This window comes from Neophocaena asiaeorientalis, unplaced genomic scaffold (genome assembly GCF_003031525.2).
Source record: "Neophocaena asiaeorientalis asiaeorientalis breed wild unplaced genomic scaffold, Neophocaena_asiaeorientalis_V1.1 scaffold308, whole genome shotgun sequence".
Classification (NCBI taxonomy): domain Eukaryota; kingdom Metazoa; phylum Chordata; class Mammalia; order Artiodactyla; family Phocoenidae; genus Neophocaena; species Neophocaena asiaeorientalis.
Window position 1 is genome coordinate 2,869,339 of NW_020172768.1, and position 19,084 is coordinate 2,888,422.

The 19,084-nt window shown below is 49.7% G+C and overlaps 2 protein-coding genes across 2 annotated transcripts in view; one reads left to right on the forward strand and one right to left on the reverse strand.

Annotated features, from left to right (window-relative positions):
- The window catches only part of DCPS (decapping enzyme, scavenger), a 34,601-nt gene that overhangs the window by 444 nt on the left and 15,073 nt on the right, over positions 1-19,084 (forward strand). Inside the window, exon 2 of the mRNA XM_024740833.1 lies at positions 1,164-1,338. Within this exon, the coding sequence (XP_024596601.1) occupies positions 1,164-1,338 (175 nt within the window). The remainder of the gene's footprint in view (positions 1-1,163; positions 1,339-19,084) is intronic.
- On the reverse strand, positions 15,939-16,143 carry LOC112396877 (dolichyl-diphosphooligosaccharide--protein glycosyltransferase subunit 4). Its single transcript, XM_024740834.1, has one exon. The coding sequence runs from the start codon at positions 16,103-16,105 to the stop codon at positions 15,992-15,994; it is 114 nt and encodes a 37-aa protein (XP_024596602.1). The 5' UTR covers positions 16,106-16,143; the 3' UTR covers positions 15,939-15,991.

The window sequence follows — 19,084 nt, forward strand, 5'->3', positions numbered from 1 at the left end:
AATTTTCCTAATTCTTCTTTTACTAAAAAAAACTTAACGTTTGTAGAGTGTATTGCCGATTCATAATCACATGTTGAAGTCCCTAAGCAGTCATCAGTCATTCATTAAACCTGTAAGTTGCTAGGAACCCAGCAAGTGTTGCCGGACGGTCTTGCTCATCCAGGCCCCAGGTAGGGACATAGGGACTGGGAGGTCTGATCCTTGCTATAAAGAACTCCAGCCCCAGCCGAGGAGACAGTTTATTAAATTGGTGATTCAGTTCCACATATCACGCTCTGACAGTCCAGCACTGAGCTGGGTGCGGGGGACGTAGTGATGAAAGTTACCATCCTTGGTCTTCAGGAGAGCGGAGTATCTTCAGGTAGGCAGACACCGCTCCCTCTAATGCCATGTGCTCAGCTTTCCAGCAGGGGCTGAGGAGAGACTGGAGACCACCTCAAGAACTAGTGAGGATGCTGGCCAAGGGTTCTCCGGAACTCCTGGCAGGAGCTCTCACTTTTGAGAGCATCAGGGGGACCTGGCCGAGGCTTCCATGCCTCTCTGTGTCTCTTTTTTTTTTGGCGGTGCTGGATCCTAGTTCCCAGACCAGGGATTGAACCCACACCCCCTGCATTGGAAGCGTGGGATCTTAACCACTGGACTGACAGGGAAGTCCCTGAAACTTGTTTTTTTACAAGGTTCTGTCTGGTTCTCTCACCCCTACCTGTCTTCAGTCTGCAGCACCTGCTGAAGATTTTAGCCATGAGAACCTTCGACCTAGAAGCCTGTTGGGATACCCAGATTCTAGTTTCTGTTTCAACATTGACTATTCGTGTGACTTTGGGCAAGCAGTCTTCTTTGGACCTCAGTTTCTTTGTCTGTAAAATGGGGAGAATTTGACAGAGGCCTTGTGAGCCTAAAATAGAAGACAGCTGAGAAGCTTTGCATCGTTTAGAAGGAGGATGTGAGAGCTGCCACAAGGATTTGGGTTGATGAGATGCCTTCTCTGGGAGAAGAAACATGGGCGCCATCGGCTAGACTTCCCCAGAGGGAAGACTGCAGGGAAGGAAATCCCAGGTGTTGGGATTGCAGAGGCCCTGGGAGCTTTTACATCTTTTACCTTTGCTCTCCAGGCCTCACTTGTGGTTCTGCCCCTGGGCCCACCAATGGTGTCTCACCCACAGGTTAATGAGGCTTCTGGGGATGGGGACGGAGAGGATGCCATTGTGATCCTGGAGAAGACACCATTTCAGGTGGACCACGTTGCCCAGCTCCTGAAGGGCAGCCCTGAGCTCCAGCTGCAGTTCTCCAATGATATCTACAGCACCTATCACCTGTTCCCTCCAAGGCAACTGAGTGGTGAGCACTTGGGGTGGAGGTGGCTGCCTGTGGGGAGAGTGGGATGGTGGGGAATTAGGGGTTGTGGTGACCACTCCACAACTGATTTGCATATTCTGGTGCAGTGCTTCCCTATGGAGGAAGAAGCAAGCTCTGAAGACATTTTTGGCTGTCAGATCTGGGGAGGTGGGGTGCTGCTGATACCTAGAAGGTGGAGGCCAGAGATGCTGCTAAATATCCTACGAAACACAGGATGGGCCTCCACAACAAAGAGATGGCAATGGTGCCGAGGTTGAGAAACCCAGTTCTGGTGTGATGTGTTTTGGGGTGAGAGTGTGATTCATAGGATAGAACGGTTTCATCTGCTAATTGAGTAATAATGATTGTCAGCACTTATTAAACCCTTACTGTTGTGCTAGCCACCATTCTAAGTACACGTGTCATTGTATTTAGTCTTCAAAATAGCCGTATCGTGATAGGACTTTACAGGTGAGGAAAATGCGATTTGGGAAGGTTAATCACACAGCAAAAAGGTGGCAGAAAAACTGAGATCTTTTTAGTCGACTGAGGACTTGCTCACCACGCGGCTGTGGAATGAGCAGTGTGCTGGGTGCCGCAAGATCAGTTAGTTCCCTGAAGGAACTCACTTTCCAGGGGGGAGACAGTGTGATTGAGGAAGGACTTGAGAAGGGCAGGAGTTTGTGGGTTAAAAGGCGGTGATTTGGTTTTGATTGCAAGTATTTTTTTAATTTATTAAGAAGTGGAAGAAGAAGAATATTCCGTGCCTAAAGCCAGACGCGATGTGAGCTTTTCTCCTTTAGACGGTTAGATTCAGGAGGCAGCTTCGTGGGAAGCATGAGGCAGCCTGGTTGACCTTGAAGGTTCCTTCCAACCAGGAAATTCTGGAATGTGCTTTGCAGCCCAGGACAGTTTTATAATATCCTTCTGTCTTTATTTGTCCTCCAGCATTTAAGAACAGTTTGGCTTTACAGATATCCTGCCACAGTCTTTTGGATAGACTTAGTCTTTTCTGCACCCCTGAGAAAGGGTTCTCTTCTTGTCCTTCGGAAATACACGTGAATGCTTCATGTGAGACAAGCAAACTTTTCACGGCTGGAAGCAAAAGAGCCCGGTCCTTTGTTGAAAGAGGGCCAGATTGATCGGTTCCCGTTGACGGAAACGGACGGCTGTATTTGCTTTCTCAGGCGCTGACATTTAAGCAGACATAGTCGTCAACACAGCGTGACGAAGCCTGACAGTAGCCAAACACTGTAGTCAAACACGACGCGGGGCAGCCCCCAAACTACAGGCTCTGGGTGGGGCCGTTATTCTGCTGCACCCCTTGCCCTTGCCTTACCCTTTTCTCTGTCCACCCTCCCCACCCTCATCCAAAATTCAGAAGGTTTTGCTCCACAGGGCAACCTTGCAGAACTCCCTTTCATATTATTTTTTTCAGCACATGTACTTCTGTGGTGCCGCACACAGTGGGTGGTGGCTACTGCCCCGTCCTTCTATTTTTGTCATTTTTTTCCAGGATAAGCGCTGAAAGAGGCAGTGGATTATCAAGATGACAGGTGTTCGTCCCCATTCAGCCCCGAAGATGTCTGCACCTCTTCCCCAGTGCTGTACACTCCTACCTGGGAGCCTCAGGTTTTAGCTCACCTGTTCCAGGGCTCACTGGCTTTTTAGCCTAAGCGCACAAACAGTACATTATATTCTTATTTTTCCTACTGAAACTAGGCATGGCAACTTGGAAGTCATAACAGCCTGGCTCAGGGCTCCACCCTCATCCCTCTCTCATCTCGCTGTGCCTCCTGTCCCTGGATGACATACCAGATCAGGGGTTGGCAGACCTTTTCCGTCAAGGACCAGAGATAAATATATTAGGCTTTGTGAGGTACTGGTGGTCTCTGTCACATATTCTTTTCTTTTTTAACCTTTTTAAAAATAAAAGTACTGCTCTTATCTTGCTGGATGTAGGAAAACAGGCCATAGGCTGGATTTGACCTTCTGGCCATAGTTTGTCAATTTCTGTTCCAGATTTTTCCCACTCGCGGTGTGGTCTGTGGACCAACAACACTGGTATGGCCTGACAGCTTGTTAGAAACGCAGGCTCTCAGAGCCCGCCCCGGACCACAGAATCAGAGTATGCTCCTTAGCGAAAACCCCAGGTGAGCCACATGCACGCGAAACTCGTTGAGAGGTCCTGGTCTTTGAACACATCTGTGGGTGATGTTCACGTTTATTTCCCCATCTCTGACCTCTCCAAGAACCCCAGGCTCATACTGAAATAAACACTGACTTGACATCTCCACTCGGTGATCTCATAAGTACCTCAGAGGTAAAATGTGGGAACTGATGGGCTGTCTTTAGAAGCACTTAGCACCTATTAAATTGTAGCCACTGTAACTGTTCTGATGTGCTGGGCCCTGTGCTGGGTGCTGGAGCTTCAGAGATGAATGAGAGGTCATCTCTGCCCTCTCAGTCTTGTTTTGGGGAGGGGGCACCCCACGAGCTACTGTGAAAAGAGGGAAGTAAACCTCTCAGGGTTGGGTCACTGCCCGGATGTAGGGAACAGCGGTCCTTGGACGTTGGAGCTGTGTCAGACTCATTTCCAGGCCCCAGCAGCCAGGCCTGCATCAGGTGTTCAGTAAATGACCCCTGAAGAATGAACCCACAGACCAGCCCACCTCTCTTTTTTTTCCTGTGGGCCAAGCATTCCACAGCCACGAGGTGGCAGCACGGCCAGGGTATTCCTTTGGCCTTGGTCCTCAGGCTTCTCGGCCCCGCCGCTCCAATCCCAGTCACCAGCTCATTTCTCAGCTGGCTGCCCTGAGGACTTCTGGTATTTCTCTGTTCTTTGGCAGACTTCTTCTCTTCTAGCCTGAGGTTTTGCTGTCTCCTCACTTATCCCTTCCAAGTTCTCAGCCGACCACAAAAGGCTGTTCAGCGAGGCCCTCATGGCCCCCCTACCCCGTTGACCTAATAGAGCACAGACGTCGGAGTCCGACCCAGCCAAGCGCTAACACTTACTGGTGCTGTTTCGTAGTTTTCGTATATAGTGCAGGGGTCAAGGGGTCCGCCCTCCCCCGGCTGGGATCCTGGCTTTGCCATTTACCAATTGTGAGAACTTGAGTGTCTGTATTCAACCAACAGATTAGGGAGTGCCTGCTGCCAGGTACACACAGGCGAGGGCATCAGACGTTACCTCCTTTGGAGTCGTAGTGGGGAAGTCAGACGGCAACAAGGAGACATGTCGACACGGCCGTGAACAGGAGAGGGGCTGCTCGGGCTGGGGACCAGGGCTCTGTGGACACGACCCCCAAGCTGAGGCCTGAAGGATGGAAAGGAACCAGCTGTGCAAAGAGCTGGTGAGAGGAGCGGGGAGAATGCCCTGGGCGGAGGCTGCAGCACGTGTTCTGGGGGAGGAAAGAGAAACAGAGCAGCGGGAGGCTGGTGGGTGGTTGGTGACCGAGCTGTGTGGCCCAGATGAAGCCGAGGAAGTAGCTGCAGTTATTTCCTTGTTAAATTAGGTTAGTAACTGAACCTACGTCAGGATGGTTATGAAATAAATGAGACAAGAAAGGGTGTTCTGAGATTTTTTAGCCTCTATCCACAGTGAGAGATATATAGTTTACATTGCGACCCAGTGCAGAGAGATAAATATATGTGAATATAAGGTACAGAAAGAATTCACAAAACAGTACTTACCCTTCGTTTGTGGGACGCGCTCTAGTATTCTCATCTTCATTCCAGTCTTGTCTGTTTCCTTTTGTTTAGATGCTGGTCTTAACCTCCTAACTTAATTTCCTCACCGCTGTGGTGGGCTATGACCCACTGGGATAAGGTGTCTAAAGCACTTAGCACGGTGGCATATGGCGTGTACTCAGAAGTGTTAGTCATCTTTTGTTGTTGTTTCTCCACCTTTAAAATTATATGAGCCTTAAATGGAACAATATATGTAACAGAGGGAAACACGCCTGGCCCTGACCACGGTCTGGTTTCCTTTGTTCCCCCTGTAGCCATGTGGCAAACGTGAGGACCGTGTGGGCCAGATGGCAGGGCAGAGCCTGGTCCCCTCCTGCTCCGGCTCTCACGCTTTCACACCCTGTGGCCCATCAATGGAGCCCTTTCATTGAGAACTCTGTTCTCTTACCTGGGGAAGAAGGGGGCAGATAGTAGGGAGAGGGGTGTGACTCAGAAATCCGGACTGCTTCTGAAAAGGCCATTGTTTTCCCTGCTGTTAGGGCAGGGGTGGGGAATCTCAGGTTCAGAGCAGAAGGCTTCTGTGTGTGAGTGAGGCCGGGCCGGGGAGTAGAGGGACCCCTGGGAATCCCATCTTCTCGTGGTTGCGGGGAACTCCCAGAACTCTAGCTATCTAGCTACAGGCCCGGTATTCTGTACAGAGGCAAAACCTGGGGCTCTGGAGGAGGGGCATTTTAAAAGGCCAGCCACTTCCATTAGAGTTTTCCTGGCAGCATAGAAAAAACTAGAAACAGTCCAGATAACAACTAACAATGAGAGTAAGTAAGTAAATCCTGCACTGGAGTACTTCTCCACCCAGCTACACACGTCAGGAAGGAAGGCTCTACACGCATAGAGCCGGAAAAGCAAGACATAAAATACTCACCGTGTGATTCCTCGATTCTGATTAGGTCACGTTGAAAAACAAGCAGAACTAAACAATACACTGCTTGGGGATGCATTCATGCCTCATGAAACTAGGAAGACAAAAAGAGAAATGATTAAACCCCAACTCAGCAAAGTGGTTATCCCTGGCGGGGCAGGGCAGAGACTTCGGGTAATATTTGTTTCTTGGGCTGTGTGCTCCCTGTGTGCTCCATGCATGGATGTTCTTTTATTTTAGGTCTTTAAACAGTATATATTTTATATTTATGTACATATGTGTGTGTATATATGTGTGTATATGTGTGCATGTAAAATGTGTGTGTGTGTATATATACATATATATGTGTTTTATATATATATACACACACACACACACACACACACACACACACACACACACACATTTAATATTTACAGTATATTTCCCAATTAAAAATTAAGAAAAACTGGCAAGTCCTTGGAAGAACTAAGAATATTCCCCAGGTGCATTGTAGGGCTCTGCCCTCATTCTCAAGTTTGGTTTCTAGTCACTGTTGCTGCAAGTAAAAGTGTTTGATTAAGGCTTCCTGCCTTCCTCTGGGTCTGGGGCACTAGCAGACTTTTGTTTCTGTTCTGCCTTCTGCGGACGAGGGAGCCCCGTGCTGTGTGGTGCCCACTCGGGACAGTGCCAGTGGGCAGAGGGAGGGTGGCATGTGGCCTCCTCCAACGACTGGAGGACGGGGCCGGTGCCAGGCTCCGTGGCTGCGCTTCAGCACAGACTGGCACAGGCCTCTCACCCCGTCCCCTCGGGTGTCCTCCGCAGCCCTCCCGGCACAGCTGAGCTGAAGGACAAGTGCAGTTTGAACCGTGACCAGCAGGGGAAGCCTTGCCAGACAGGTCTCGGCCAGGACAGCACCAGAGCAGGGTGGGGAAGGGCGCCAGCGTCACCCAACACGAGAAGTACCCCAGTCTCAGGGCCACATCGCGGAATTGCTCTGAGACTCAGTTTCTCTGAATGAGAAATGAGGAATCGAGTAGCCGACTAGCCTACCTCAGGGCGCTTCGGTATCAGATGAGGTCATAAAATCATCATTTCTCAGCTCTGAATGGGATGCAGAGGTTAGTCATCAGAATTGCTTGAGGAGCTTTCTTGAATACAGAGTCTGGACCTACTGAATAAGAATGTCTGGGGTAGGCTGGGGGGTTTATCAAAGTCGTGCAGTCACTCGGTCAAGTAGAGACAGGCTCTGGCCTGTCTGGCCCACCCTGGTTCTGCCTTCCAGAAGTAACTACCATTAAGACAATTTCTGGGGTTAGTGCTTCTGGTGATTTCTTCTAGACACTTAACTGGGTAATACGCTTATGCAGCTCTTTCTTGATTTATCAATTTTGACATTATCAGTTTCCCACAGTGGAAGATGAAAGTCTTAGCTCCTTTACATTTTCCTCACCCTCCCTCCCTCCCTCCTCCTCCCAATTTTTGATGTTTATATTATTATTTCCAGGGTTTTTTTCTTAATTGCCTTTGGAATCCTAAATATATCGAAATCTTTAGTCCTTATTCCATGTACTATAGGTTGTGTCACTGTGCTGGGGGAGAGTATCGGTGAGAAGCCTCCGGCCTTCCCTTCCCAGCACCTCTTCTGTCCTTTGCTGTCCCTCAGCTTCTCTGTCAGCTGTGCTGTACTTGTATTTCACAACTGCCAGGCAGCCCTGAGATCACGAGGGCAAACCACTTATAACCATTCTGTACCCGGACAGCCATTCTGTTTTTCACATTCAGTACAGTATTCAATTACGTGAGATAGCGACACTTTATTATAAAATAGGCTTTGTGTTAGATGGTGGTGCCCAGCTGCAGGCTAACGTTAGTGTTCCGAGCGCGTTCGGGGTAGGCTAGACTGAGGTATGGTGTAGGTTAGGTGTAGTAAATGCATTTTCGACATAGGATGGGTTTATCTGCATGTAACCTCATCATAAGGTGAGGAGGACCTGTACTCTGTTTTTGAATTTACCTAGTCATTTACATTAATCATTTGTTATGTATTTCCTTCCTTCCTTCCAGAAATACTGTTTCCAAAATGCTCTTCTCTTTTCCCTCCGATCTGGAGAGCTGATTCTTAAGGCGTGCCTTGAGCTCCCAACAGACTTCGCTTCCACAGCTGCTTTCCTGGGTTAGATCCACTGTCTTCTGTGTCTTTTTCTTTCTTGTTTTACTCTTGTTTAGCTGAAGTACATTCTTAAGTACTTCCTCAGAAAGAATAAATGAGAGGAAAACTTTGAATCTTTTGTTTTGCCCTCACTTTTTTTTTTGGCCACACCACGTGGCTTGTGGGATCTTAGTTCCCCAACCAGGGGTTGAACCGAGGCCCTTGGCAGTGAGAGTGCGGAGTCCTAACCAGTGAACCACCAGGGAAGTCCCTGCCCTCACTTTTAATTTATGATTTGACTGAATACAGAATTTAAATTTATTTCCCCTCCCAATATTAAAGGCATTGATCTCTTAAATAAAGCATTGTTGCTAATAAGATATCCAATGCCAGTTTAATTCTCATTTCTCTGTAGCTAACTTCGCTTTTTGTTGTCATTTGTTTGCTCTGTTAGTTTCCTTCTCTGGAAGCATATAAGATGTCTTCTATCTTTAGTGTAGTGGGGTTTTGTAATGCTGTGTCTAGGTTGGATTTTTTTTTTTTTGTTCATTCACTCTGCTGGGTACTTTTGGACCCTTTCAATTTAAAGTCTTATGTTAGCCTTTCACTCTGAATATTTTTTCTATTATTTCTCTGATAATTTCCTTCTCTCTGTTTCCTTTATTTCCTCTTACTGGAAATCCTATTAGTTGTTAGACTTCCTATATTGGTCCTGAAACAGGAGGGAAGGGGGCAGGGCACAGCCTTTGAAAGAATGATATAGCCCGAGGACATGACATAAACTGATTAGAACGAAATGGGTCCAAGATGGCAGACAAGTCAACTTCCACTAGACCTTGAGCCTCAGTATACACTCACCGTAACACATCAACAAGCTAAATGACACACCCACAGGCGTCATGACAGTTCCAAGGATCCATAAGGATCAAAAAGTGGGCGGTGGCCCCATTCCTGGAAATCCCCGCCCCTTCCCTAAATAGCTGGAATACTCCTCCCACTCATTAGCCTGTGAAATCACCCACCCCTGTAAAAACTGACAGCCCCATACCCTGGTGCCTTTCTCACCTTCTGAGATGGCTCACACTCTGTCTTGTGGAGTGTGTTTCTCTCTAAATAAATCCACTTCTTACCTATCACTTTGTCTCTCACTGAATTCTTTCTGTGATGAGACATCAAGAACCTGAGCTTCCTTAAGTCCTGAAAGCAGGTGTGTGATCTCAGTTGGAAGACCGTGGGTTTTGGCTGGGTTTGAGTCCCGGCCACGTGGGTTCAAGTCCCAATCTGAGGTGCACGGTTTCAGTCCCATGTGCTGTTTCTGTTCTCTTCCTTTTCCCATCTGTCTTTTCTTTCTGTAGACTGGTAGATGGTCTTGACGTTGTCCTCCAGACCTCCCAGAGAAGGTTTTCATTTGGGAGCCAGCATTTTAATTTTCTTTCTTCTGGTCCTCGGATTATTTCATTTTCATAGCGTGTAGCTCTTGCTTCACAGAGGCCAAAACTGGGTTGACTTTCTCTGACACACTAATTAGAATTGTTTTCAAAATTATCTCCTGACCCTTAAATGATCCCGTTTCCTCTGGGATCTGGTTCTGGTTGTTTATTTTGGTCATTCTTTTTTCCCTCAGCTGTTTTTCCCTCAGTGTCTGGTGAATGTTAGTTCATTTGTATTTATTTTATTAAAAAAATGTTTTTTGGCCGTACCATGTGGCTTGCGGGATCTTAGTTCCCCGACCAGGAATCGAACCTGGGCCCTCTGCAGCAAAAGCACAGTCTTAACCACTGGACCGCCAGGGAATTCCTGCTTCATTTGTATTTAAAAATGAAGAACCAGGCTGACAGTCTAGTGAGCTGATAGGTAGGTCTGTTTTCACAGTAGGCCCCTGTTGGGTGGGTAGCTGCCCAGTGCTGTGCAGACGGTGGGGAGTGGGGCTTGTCGGCCGTCTCGCCTTCCCTGAGTGTGCAGTTTGAGCAGTGTGTGCTCCGGAGCCTGCGTGCTCTCTTGTCCACCATGGCTCATGGGCCAGATCTGGCCTGCTTCCTTGTGTATGGCCCATGAGATAAGAATGGTTTTTACATTTTTCAAGAGTTGTTTAAAAAAAAAAAAAAGAAAAGAAAACTAAGAAGAGTTTTCCTACTCCTGCTCCAGCCCAAGGGTTAATATCTTTGGAGCACATTCCTCTGTTTTCATCTGCGTTAAGTGCCTGCCCCTAGGATGAAGATAGGCAATGGGTGGAGCCAGTTGGTACAGCTCTTCTCTAGAGGGGGCCTTTAGTTGGTCCCAGTATCCAGCATCGTTTCCCATCCTGTCCTCTGTCCCTGCTTGTTTAGAGCCCACATCCTCTTCTGGTTCCTGTGGTGCCGTTGTGTGGGTTTTTGAAACGGCCTGAGAGTCACTATTAAATAGGAGAAGGGGACCTTCCACATATGTCTCAGTATGCTGGATGGGAGCTTAGGCCATAGAGAAGTTACCCCATTGAGACCGTGCCCAGATGGAGCCAGTGTTGGTGAGCTGAGACAGACGCCTCGTTTCTCCCAAACTCCCTTGCACAGAGCGAGTCCTAGGTGCTCATGCACGGTGGGTGGGGTGTCAGACATGGCCAGATCCATGAGATATTGAAACCCGTGTCCCTCTGACCTAGCGTTTCTACTTCTAGGTGTCTGACTTAGACAGTCACTCATGCACGTCGCAAAGAGGGGCCAGAATGTCCACTGCAGCATCATTTGTGATAGAAAAAATGAAAAATAAAACCAAAACCAACCTAAGTGACCCTGTGCGTGTGAAGGGTTAATAGGCATGGTGCGTACGCAGCCTGGGCTACAACGCAATTGTTACAAAGGAGGGAGGAGGTCTGTATGGACTGTCAATGGGAGATCTCTGAGGTCACGGATAACCCCTAAAGACTCATCCCTCTTGTGCTTAAAAAATAGACTTCAATGTACATGTGTTCATGTATATGTAAATTCATTCAAGAAAAGACTGGAATAATGAGCACCGAACCATTATTGGTGTTTATGCCAATGAAAAGGATTAGGGGTTAGACTTCTGAATTATTTGAGAATATAATCATGTGATGCTCTGCTAGAGATTTTTTAGGACGTTAACCTCATCCCCACACAAACCAAACAAAGAAGCAGACCAAAAGATTAGCCTGGACTGGGGCCTCTGGCTGTGTCCTTACTTCACAGCCTGAATGACCCTCATTGCATGGGGCTTGTCAGTTCATCAACAGTACTGTGTACCCCCAAATACGCAGACCCCAAACTCTGGAGATTTACACTTAGCTGCACAGACATACCTGGGAGATACTGGTCAAGAGTGTGTGGCCATGGAGGGGTGATGCTGGGAGTTGGCGGGGTGGGCCGGGCACAGTTAGCTCCTCCCACACCTGGAGACGTGAAGGCAGGTTGTTCCCCGTGAGGACAGCGGTGTGGACAGAGCTGCGGAGTGGACTCAGCTAGCTGGGCTTTGACATGGGGCTTCTTTAATGGGGCAGGGGAAAGGCGAGCCAGCCCACAGGAGTCTCTCTTCATCAGCAGAGGCCACCTAAAGATGGCAGATTTCTGTCTACCTTTCTCCCTGGGTGCTTCAGAGCTTCTGACACCAGCAAGCCAGGGCCCTCTCTGGGGCTTCGAGGGACAGTGGAATAACAGCAAGGAGAATCTTCAAGACGGGACGGTCCCTACCACCAGAGTAAAATTCTTGTCCCAGAGTCTGGGTTCTGCCTTCCTCTCAGCTGTCTGACGGGCCTCGCTTGCCCCTCCCCTGCCAGCGGCACCCCGAGAGCCCTCGGGCGCGGCCTCCTCCGTGCCCCCATCTCTTCCTTCACCAGCTGGGAGCAGAGGCCTCTGTTCAGTTCTCTGTTTAGACTTGTGGCTTCTGCGAGGCTGGGAAAAGCTGTTGCGTTCAGAGCCTATTTAGAAGTGGCTAGATCCTGAGCTCCTGAAATGTGGCCACCACACACTCTCTCAGTCTCTCAGATGGGGCAAGGCACCAAGACTCTGTGGCAGTCTTAAGGCTCGAGTCAGCAGAAAGTCAGCTTACTCAGGACCAGTGGGCGAGGGTGGATTACCCACGCGCTGGTTCCACTTCAGCCGGGGCGGCCGGCTTCTGATCCGTGCTTCTCCGTGAGCGAAGGCCTAGAATTCCGGTCGTCGTGGCTCCCCGGGAGGCGGGGTGTCCTGTGCCCTCCACCTTCTCGCCTCGCGCCAGCACACGCAGGATGCCCTGAGACTTGGCACCTCTGCTCCTTTCAGAGTGAAGTAAGGAGATGCCTTTAGACCGGAAGTTGAGATTGAGGCCGTCTTCTGGGACTCCTGAGCGTTCAGTCTAACAGCTCTTAGAGTCTGGTCCGGTGGGCCCCAGAACAGTTTCTTCCCGCCTGTGGGGTTAGGGTCTCGCCAGGACTGTCGATGGCAGCTCCATTATCTCGTTAGATATCTGCTCTCATCCTTCTGTTCAGATGCAACTCCCGTCCTGCCACAGCAGTTCCCATCCCTAAAGGATGTAACCCCTGGGGCTGCATTCAGAGTCACCGAATTTGTGGCTGGGCCGTCAGGTCAGGTCCTGTCAGACCCTCTCCTGACCCTCCCGGGCCTCGGAGGACCAAGGAGAGGGGGCGCTGAGGAGCCTGCCGGAGCCAGGGTCTTGCTAAAGTCAGCATCTGCCTCTCCTCTGTCTCCAGTGGCACCTCTGTGCTTTCCTTGAGACAGGTAATCAGCTGTTTGGAGGTTTGCTGTGGGGCGGTTGAAGCTTCTTTCCAGTAGGATCCTGACCACACCCTTCAGCCCTGTTTATCCTTGACCTGGAGGTCTTTTCAGGCCTCACTTGAGTACTTTCAGTGTCCCGCAGCGTGGGACAGTGTACACCCTGCCCCGGGCCTCCTCTTCCAGCCTCTGGCCTGCTCCCTGGTCTTCTCTATGACACCAGGGCTGGGGAGGGTGTTGTCTGGCCGGGGGGGGATGTCCCCAAGAGGAGGAAAGAAAACGCAAGTCCTGGGAGACCCCCCAGCAGCCTCTCCCCTTGCCAACCTTCTCTAGGAATGCTCTGATGGGGTGCCTTGCCAGCCTGGGTCTGGCAGCCCATCACCCGGGGGTCTGCTCGGCTCCTGTGGACGGAGGGTGGGGTGGGCCTCTCAGCCCACTCACGCTTTGCTCTTGCTTCTCCCCTGCTCCCCTGAGCCTGCGCATCTGGGTCAGGTAAGTTGAAACCAGCTCATGATAATGGAGGGAGGGCAGAAGCCACAGGCTGGGCCGTAGCGATGACCTCATCGGGGAGAAGTCGTCAGCAGTGCTGGAAAGCAGGCCTGTTTGAACATGTGTGTGGGAAGGAGAGCAGACTGTCTGTGCTTTGCACTTTCATGTTTCATGTGCAACAGCATTTTCCTGGGGATTTGGCTAAGCTAGCTTTGGCAGAGAGCAAGAAAGGCAGCTGCTCTTTCCTGTCTGTAGCCCTGCCTCTGAAAGCGGTTGGACTTTCGTGTCTGGGTGGGGGACAGGGTTGATTTTATTTGTTGGAGAAGGATGTTCAGGAGACCCTAATTAAGGGTCTTGACAGGCAGGACAGAGCTCTGTGCTAGCCATGGGCACACCAGCCTGCTCCTCGGCCTGCGGAGAGAGGGAGTGGGTGTGGATGGGGCTGCTGTCATCTGGGGTGTGCTGGTGTGACCGTTCCTGCCGCCACAGCATCCCTGTAGAGAAACAGCTGCTGCCCTGAGCCCCACAAGGGCGGCGACCACCCTGCCCCAGGCCTCCTTCCCCACCGTCCATCACTGTCACAGTGGGTGGGCGGCAGGGCGGTTGGTACCACCCACGGAAGTCGAAGCAGCCATCATTCCTGGCTGTCCGCGGGCTCGTCTTCATCCCTCTGTGCTCCCCTCCAGAGCCTGTTCCAGCCCAGCATCTGGCTTCAGCGGACCCCCTGGGGCCGCTCCTCAGACGGGCCCCCCGGCGCTGAGGGGAGCGAGCTTCTGCTTCCCTGCACTCCCAGGGGGCATTGCAGCAAGCAGCGAGCATCACGTTGTTGGGCTCTTGCTCTGACGTCCTCCCGGACCTCCCAGTCTGCAGCTGCAATCGCTCTGGCACCTCACTGAGCTCTTTGGTTTTACTGATAGCTGTTTACGTGTCTCCAGGAGGGGTTGGAACTAATCGTGTCTCTCCTACCTGATGGGGCTGCTTCTTGGAGAAAGTGGCTGCAGCACAGGTCTCTTAGGAGAAGGCCTGGAAGAGGATGGCCCTGTAGCAGGGAAAGCACTATTGCATAGACGAGTCAGACTTCTTAGGTTCAATCTCAGCCCCACCACTTAACTAGTTGTATGACCTTGGGTAAGTTCCTAACCTCCCTGGGCTTCAGTTTTAAGGGGTGGCTTATTTTTCTGTTTTTAATATATTTGTTATGAAGTGATCCATATTTGTTTTAGAAAATGTAATGAATACCCAAAACAACTAATTTAAAAAATTACAATTACACACATCTCCACTGCCCAGAGATAACGTCCCATCTTGGAGTATGTCCTGAATTTCGGACTCTTTTCTGTGTGTGCGTATGTGTATGCAGTTGTACACGCACGCATTCTCTTATCGGTAAAGTGGCATATACTGTGTTCTGTAGACTGTATGGTGAGGGCCCAACACGTGTCAGGTGCCGTTTCAGGCAAAGTACACCCAGTGTACAAAACAGAGTCTTTGCTCTCAAGGAGCTGATGTCCAGTTGGAGGAGAGGAACCGTAAATGACAAATAGGTCAAGAGTCAGTAAACGGCTAAGAAGAAAAATAAAGCATTAGAAGGGAGACAGAAGGACAGGGACCTGGGCTCCAGTTAAAAGGGGGCAGTTCAAGTGCCCACCTGTTTCCTTTAAAACCCTCACGAAAAATGGCATGAAAGGACTTACCTTTACCATAAAGACTAGAGGGAGAGGAGACAAACCAAGGAAGCGAAGGGAGGAGGAACTGACGTGGCAGGTCTGAGAGGGGAAACCTGAGCCAGCCGAGGGGAATCTGAGCCACGGCTGCCAAACTCCTCTTTCCTGCTTCACAGGACTGGTAACTGCTCCTTCCAGAGGTGGGTCTAGAGATTCTAGGTGCCGGTGAGCATGGGGTGATGGTACCAAAACGTAGAAGGTTAAGTGGAAGTCAGCACGTTTAGTGTTGAGATGACCCCTGGCCACCTTCCCTCCAGCCACCTGCTTCTCTTCCTCATCGCTCAGAATGCTGCCTGCCAGGTTCCTACCTCCACACAGGAAACCGGAAGAATCGTGTGGGCAATCTGACCAGCCCAAGAGAAAAGACTTAAGTTCTGGAGGGCTCCATCATGCAAAGGAATAGCCCGATGATCCTAAAAGGAGGCTCCAGGTGAGCGCTCGTGTGTCCGCAGGCTTGCCGCCAGCGACTTAGTGCTCTACTCTTAACATATGAGTGAGTGGACAAACCAGGTGGCAGACTTTTGAGTAATGCCTCAGTTAAAAAAGAAAGGACAAGGAAAAGGAAGGAAGGAAAAGAAAGAGACTTGGAGGAGACAGAAACTACGCAGGGAGAAGGAATTTTCAAAGACTATCATTAATCTCAGAGAGAAATTGTGTATAGAAAGCAAAAGAACAAGATGCTATCAATAAGGAAGTTTTTTTTAAAGCTCTTTTTTTTTTTTTGGGAGGGGGGACCACAAAAAAAATCTATCTTCTTATATCGGGGGGAGGGAGTAGAAAATAAAGTAGCCCTATGCTGGGCCCTATTCAGTGGTATCTTCTTGTTCCATAAGATTAAGGAAGACTTTGAGGAAATAAAAGTTGTTTGGAAAAATCCAGGTGTAGTTGCTTTGTATGTTGTGATGGGTAGAAGGGATGAAGTGAAGTGTGAAGGCCCCTCACACCCTCCATCTTGCCTCAGACCATGTCCTGGAACCCTGGGGCGGAGAAAGCGCCACTTTCATTCCTGCTTCTTGGGATTGTTGACGGCCACGTAGTGATAAAGAACGACAAGCAGGAAGAGCGACACGCCCAGCATGTTGGCAAAGATGGCGAGCTGCACATCCGTGATCATGCTGATCAGCAGGGCTCGGCTCCGACACGCTCTGTGGACTAACTCGAAGTAGGAGACCTGGACCAGAAGTTTGCTGCGCCAGCTCAGTCCCAAAACAGCCACTTCCGGCTGTCAGGCTCGGCCGGTAAGGGCGCCCTAGCTCCCGCGTCTCGCCTGCTCCCGCGGCGCACTCACAAGGGTAAAGCTCTTAGAAATTAAAAATAGAGTGGAAATGGGAATTCCCTGGTGGTCCAGCGGGTAAGACTCCATGCTCCTAATGCAGGGGGCCCGGATTTGATCCCTGGTCAGGGAACTAGATCCTGCATGCCACAACTAAAGACCCCATGTGCTGCAACTAAGACCTCATTGCAGCCAAATAAATAAATATTTTAAAAAATGCAACAGAAATGAAAACAGAAGAGAAGATGAAAAATTCCTGAAAAGTAGAGCAGAAAGACATAGAGCTGGAAAATGGGAGAGAAAAAAAACTACAAGATGAATCAAACAAGGTAAATATGCAAGTAGTGTTCCAGAAGGAAAGGGCAGAGAAAATGGGGAAGAAAATAATCAAAAAAATGAGTCCCAGGACTGAAGAACATGATTTTCAAGACTGAAGGGGCCTGACACTTACCCAGCTCGATGGATGAAAATAAACCCGCTCCAAGACCCATCAACACCATCAGGACACGGGGGACAGCGGGGAAAAAACCGGTTAGTACAAAGGTTTGGGGATCAGAATGACCTCAGGCTTCCTAGCAGCATTGCAGTCTAGACGGTCACAGAGCAGTGCTTTCAGACTTGGAGGGTCATTGCTATCCATCCTAGAATTTTTTTTTTAAATTAATTTATTTACTTTTGGCTGCATTGGGTCTTCGTTGCTGTGCGTGGGCTTTCTCTAGTTGCGGCGAGCCAGGGCTGATCTTCATTGTGGTGTGCAGTCTTCTCATTGTCACAGCTTCTCTTGTTGCGGAGCACGGGCTCTAGGCACAGGGCTCAGTAGCTGTGGCTCGCAGGCTCTAGAGCGCAGGCTCAGTAGTTGTGGCTCACGGGCTTAGTTGCTCCGCGGCATGTGGGATCTTCCCGGACCAGGGCTCAAACCCGTGTCCCCTGCGTTGGCAGGCGGATTCCCAACCACTGCACCACCAGGGAAGCCCCCATCCTAGAATTCTTTAGCCAAGCGCTTAATTAAGTGCGACAGTAGAATAAAGACATTTTCAGATGTTCCAAGTCTCTAAATGTATCTCCCTTGCGCCATATCTCTGGATGCATCTTGAGTTTGTACTTTAGTGCCATGGTTCTTTTTTTTTAATTTCTTTATTTATTATTTTTGGCTGTGTTGGATCTTCGTTGCTGCACGCAGGCTTTCTCTAGTTGCGGCGAGAGGGGGCTATTCTGCGTTGCGGTGCGCAGGCTTCTCTTGTTGCAGAGCACCGGCTCTAGAGCCTGCGGGCTTCAGTAGCTGAGGTGCGTGGGCTCAGTAGTTGTGGCTCGCGGGCTCTAGAGCGCAGGCTCAGTAGTTGTGGCGCACGGGCCTAGTTGCTCCGTGGCCTGTGGGATCTTCCCAGGCCAGGGCTCAAACCCACGTCTCCTGCATTGGCAGGCAGATTCTTAACCACTGCACCACCAGGGAAGCCCAGGCCCGTGGTTCTTGATGTATGGTCCTTGGCCCGGCGGCAGCAGCTGCATCTGGGGACTTGTTAGAAATGCAGATTCTTGGACCGCACCCCAGGCGTCCTGAGTCAGGTGGTTCTGATGTACACTAAAGCTTGAGAAGCACTGCTTCAGTAAAATGAGGACATACACGTGAAAGAGGAAGATAACGGACCCGGGAAACAAGGTAGCCAGCCCAAGAGAGGGGACGAGGGCAGTGCTCGGAGCTCCTAGGCCACAGCTCTGCACGGGGCACCTGCAGGCTCCGTGAACACACTGTTACCCTTGTACCTGATGAGTTGTAACATCAAGAGGAGATTTTTATAAAAAGGGAAGTGGGTGTGGGGACGAAGTAGCGACAAGTTTATAGAAAAGAAAACAAAAAAAGTAAATAGTAACTGCATACCAAAAACTGTGCTGAAAAGGAAAAATAGTCATAGTGTACTCTTCAGCAGTAGACAGCATTTACATCATCATGATGGTATTGATGTTGAGTACTGATTTATCCAAAATTGTGATCTGGGGGTGGTGTGAGGATGGGGTAGAAAGAGCGTGTGCGCACATGCGTACTTGCGCTCTTCTGGTACAGAGTTGGTAAAACAGCTAAATCCTTACCTTCCATAATGGGAGGTTAATAAATAATAATAAAACTGAAAAATCAAGGTGGAACGAGTTATAAAAATGTTTGTAATTTGGAACTGTGGAAGTACGAAAGCAAGGAAATGGCCGGAAGAGTTGAAAATGGTGCTCAGACAGGAGCAGAAAACATAAAAACAAGCTTGGTTTGACTTTTAACCTATGTGCAAACACACCTTAAACTAAAAATAAAAACAAAGTTTGAAGAAGCATGACGAATAGGAAGCCCTTGTAAGGAATGTCAGGGATGCTCTCAATAGGTTGTGAACATTCTTGAGCTGTTGGTTTTGGAGTTGATTTTTTTTACGAATGCCAGGAGGAGGGCAGGGTCAGGAAGTTCCTTGTTGCTTCTCTAGCTACTGGGAGAAGCTTCTGGGCTGGGAGGTGCCAGGTACTTCTCACCCTGGGCAGGTGGCCCCTTAAGTCAACTTGTTAAACTGGGGTTGGCAGAGAGGGCGCCAGGCGGAGGGTGAAGCCACGTCTGCTGACCTGCGCGGCTGGTACGTGGTGCCGAGGCTGAAGCCCAGCTCTGAGCCTCAGCTTCCTCGTGTGTGACGTGGGGACCAAAGTCATACCCGTCTCACACTGGCTGTGGGGAGTGAGTGGGTACCTATGCATGCAGGGCTTAGGACAGTGCCTGGTACCTCCACTGGCAGTTAGCACCCAGGGTCTCGAGAGTACCAACACGTTTTTTTTTTTTTTTTTTTTTTTTTT

Coding starts and splice junctions, on each gene's coding strand:
- LOC112396877 (XM_024740834.1), bottom strand. CDS start 16,105: ATGATCACGGATGTGCAGCTCGCCATCTTTGCCAACATGCTGGGCGTG.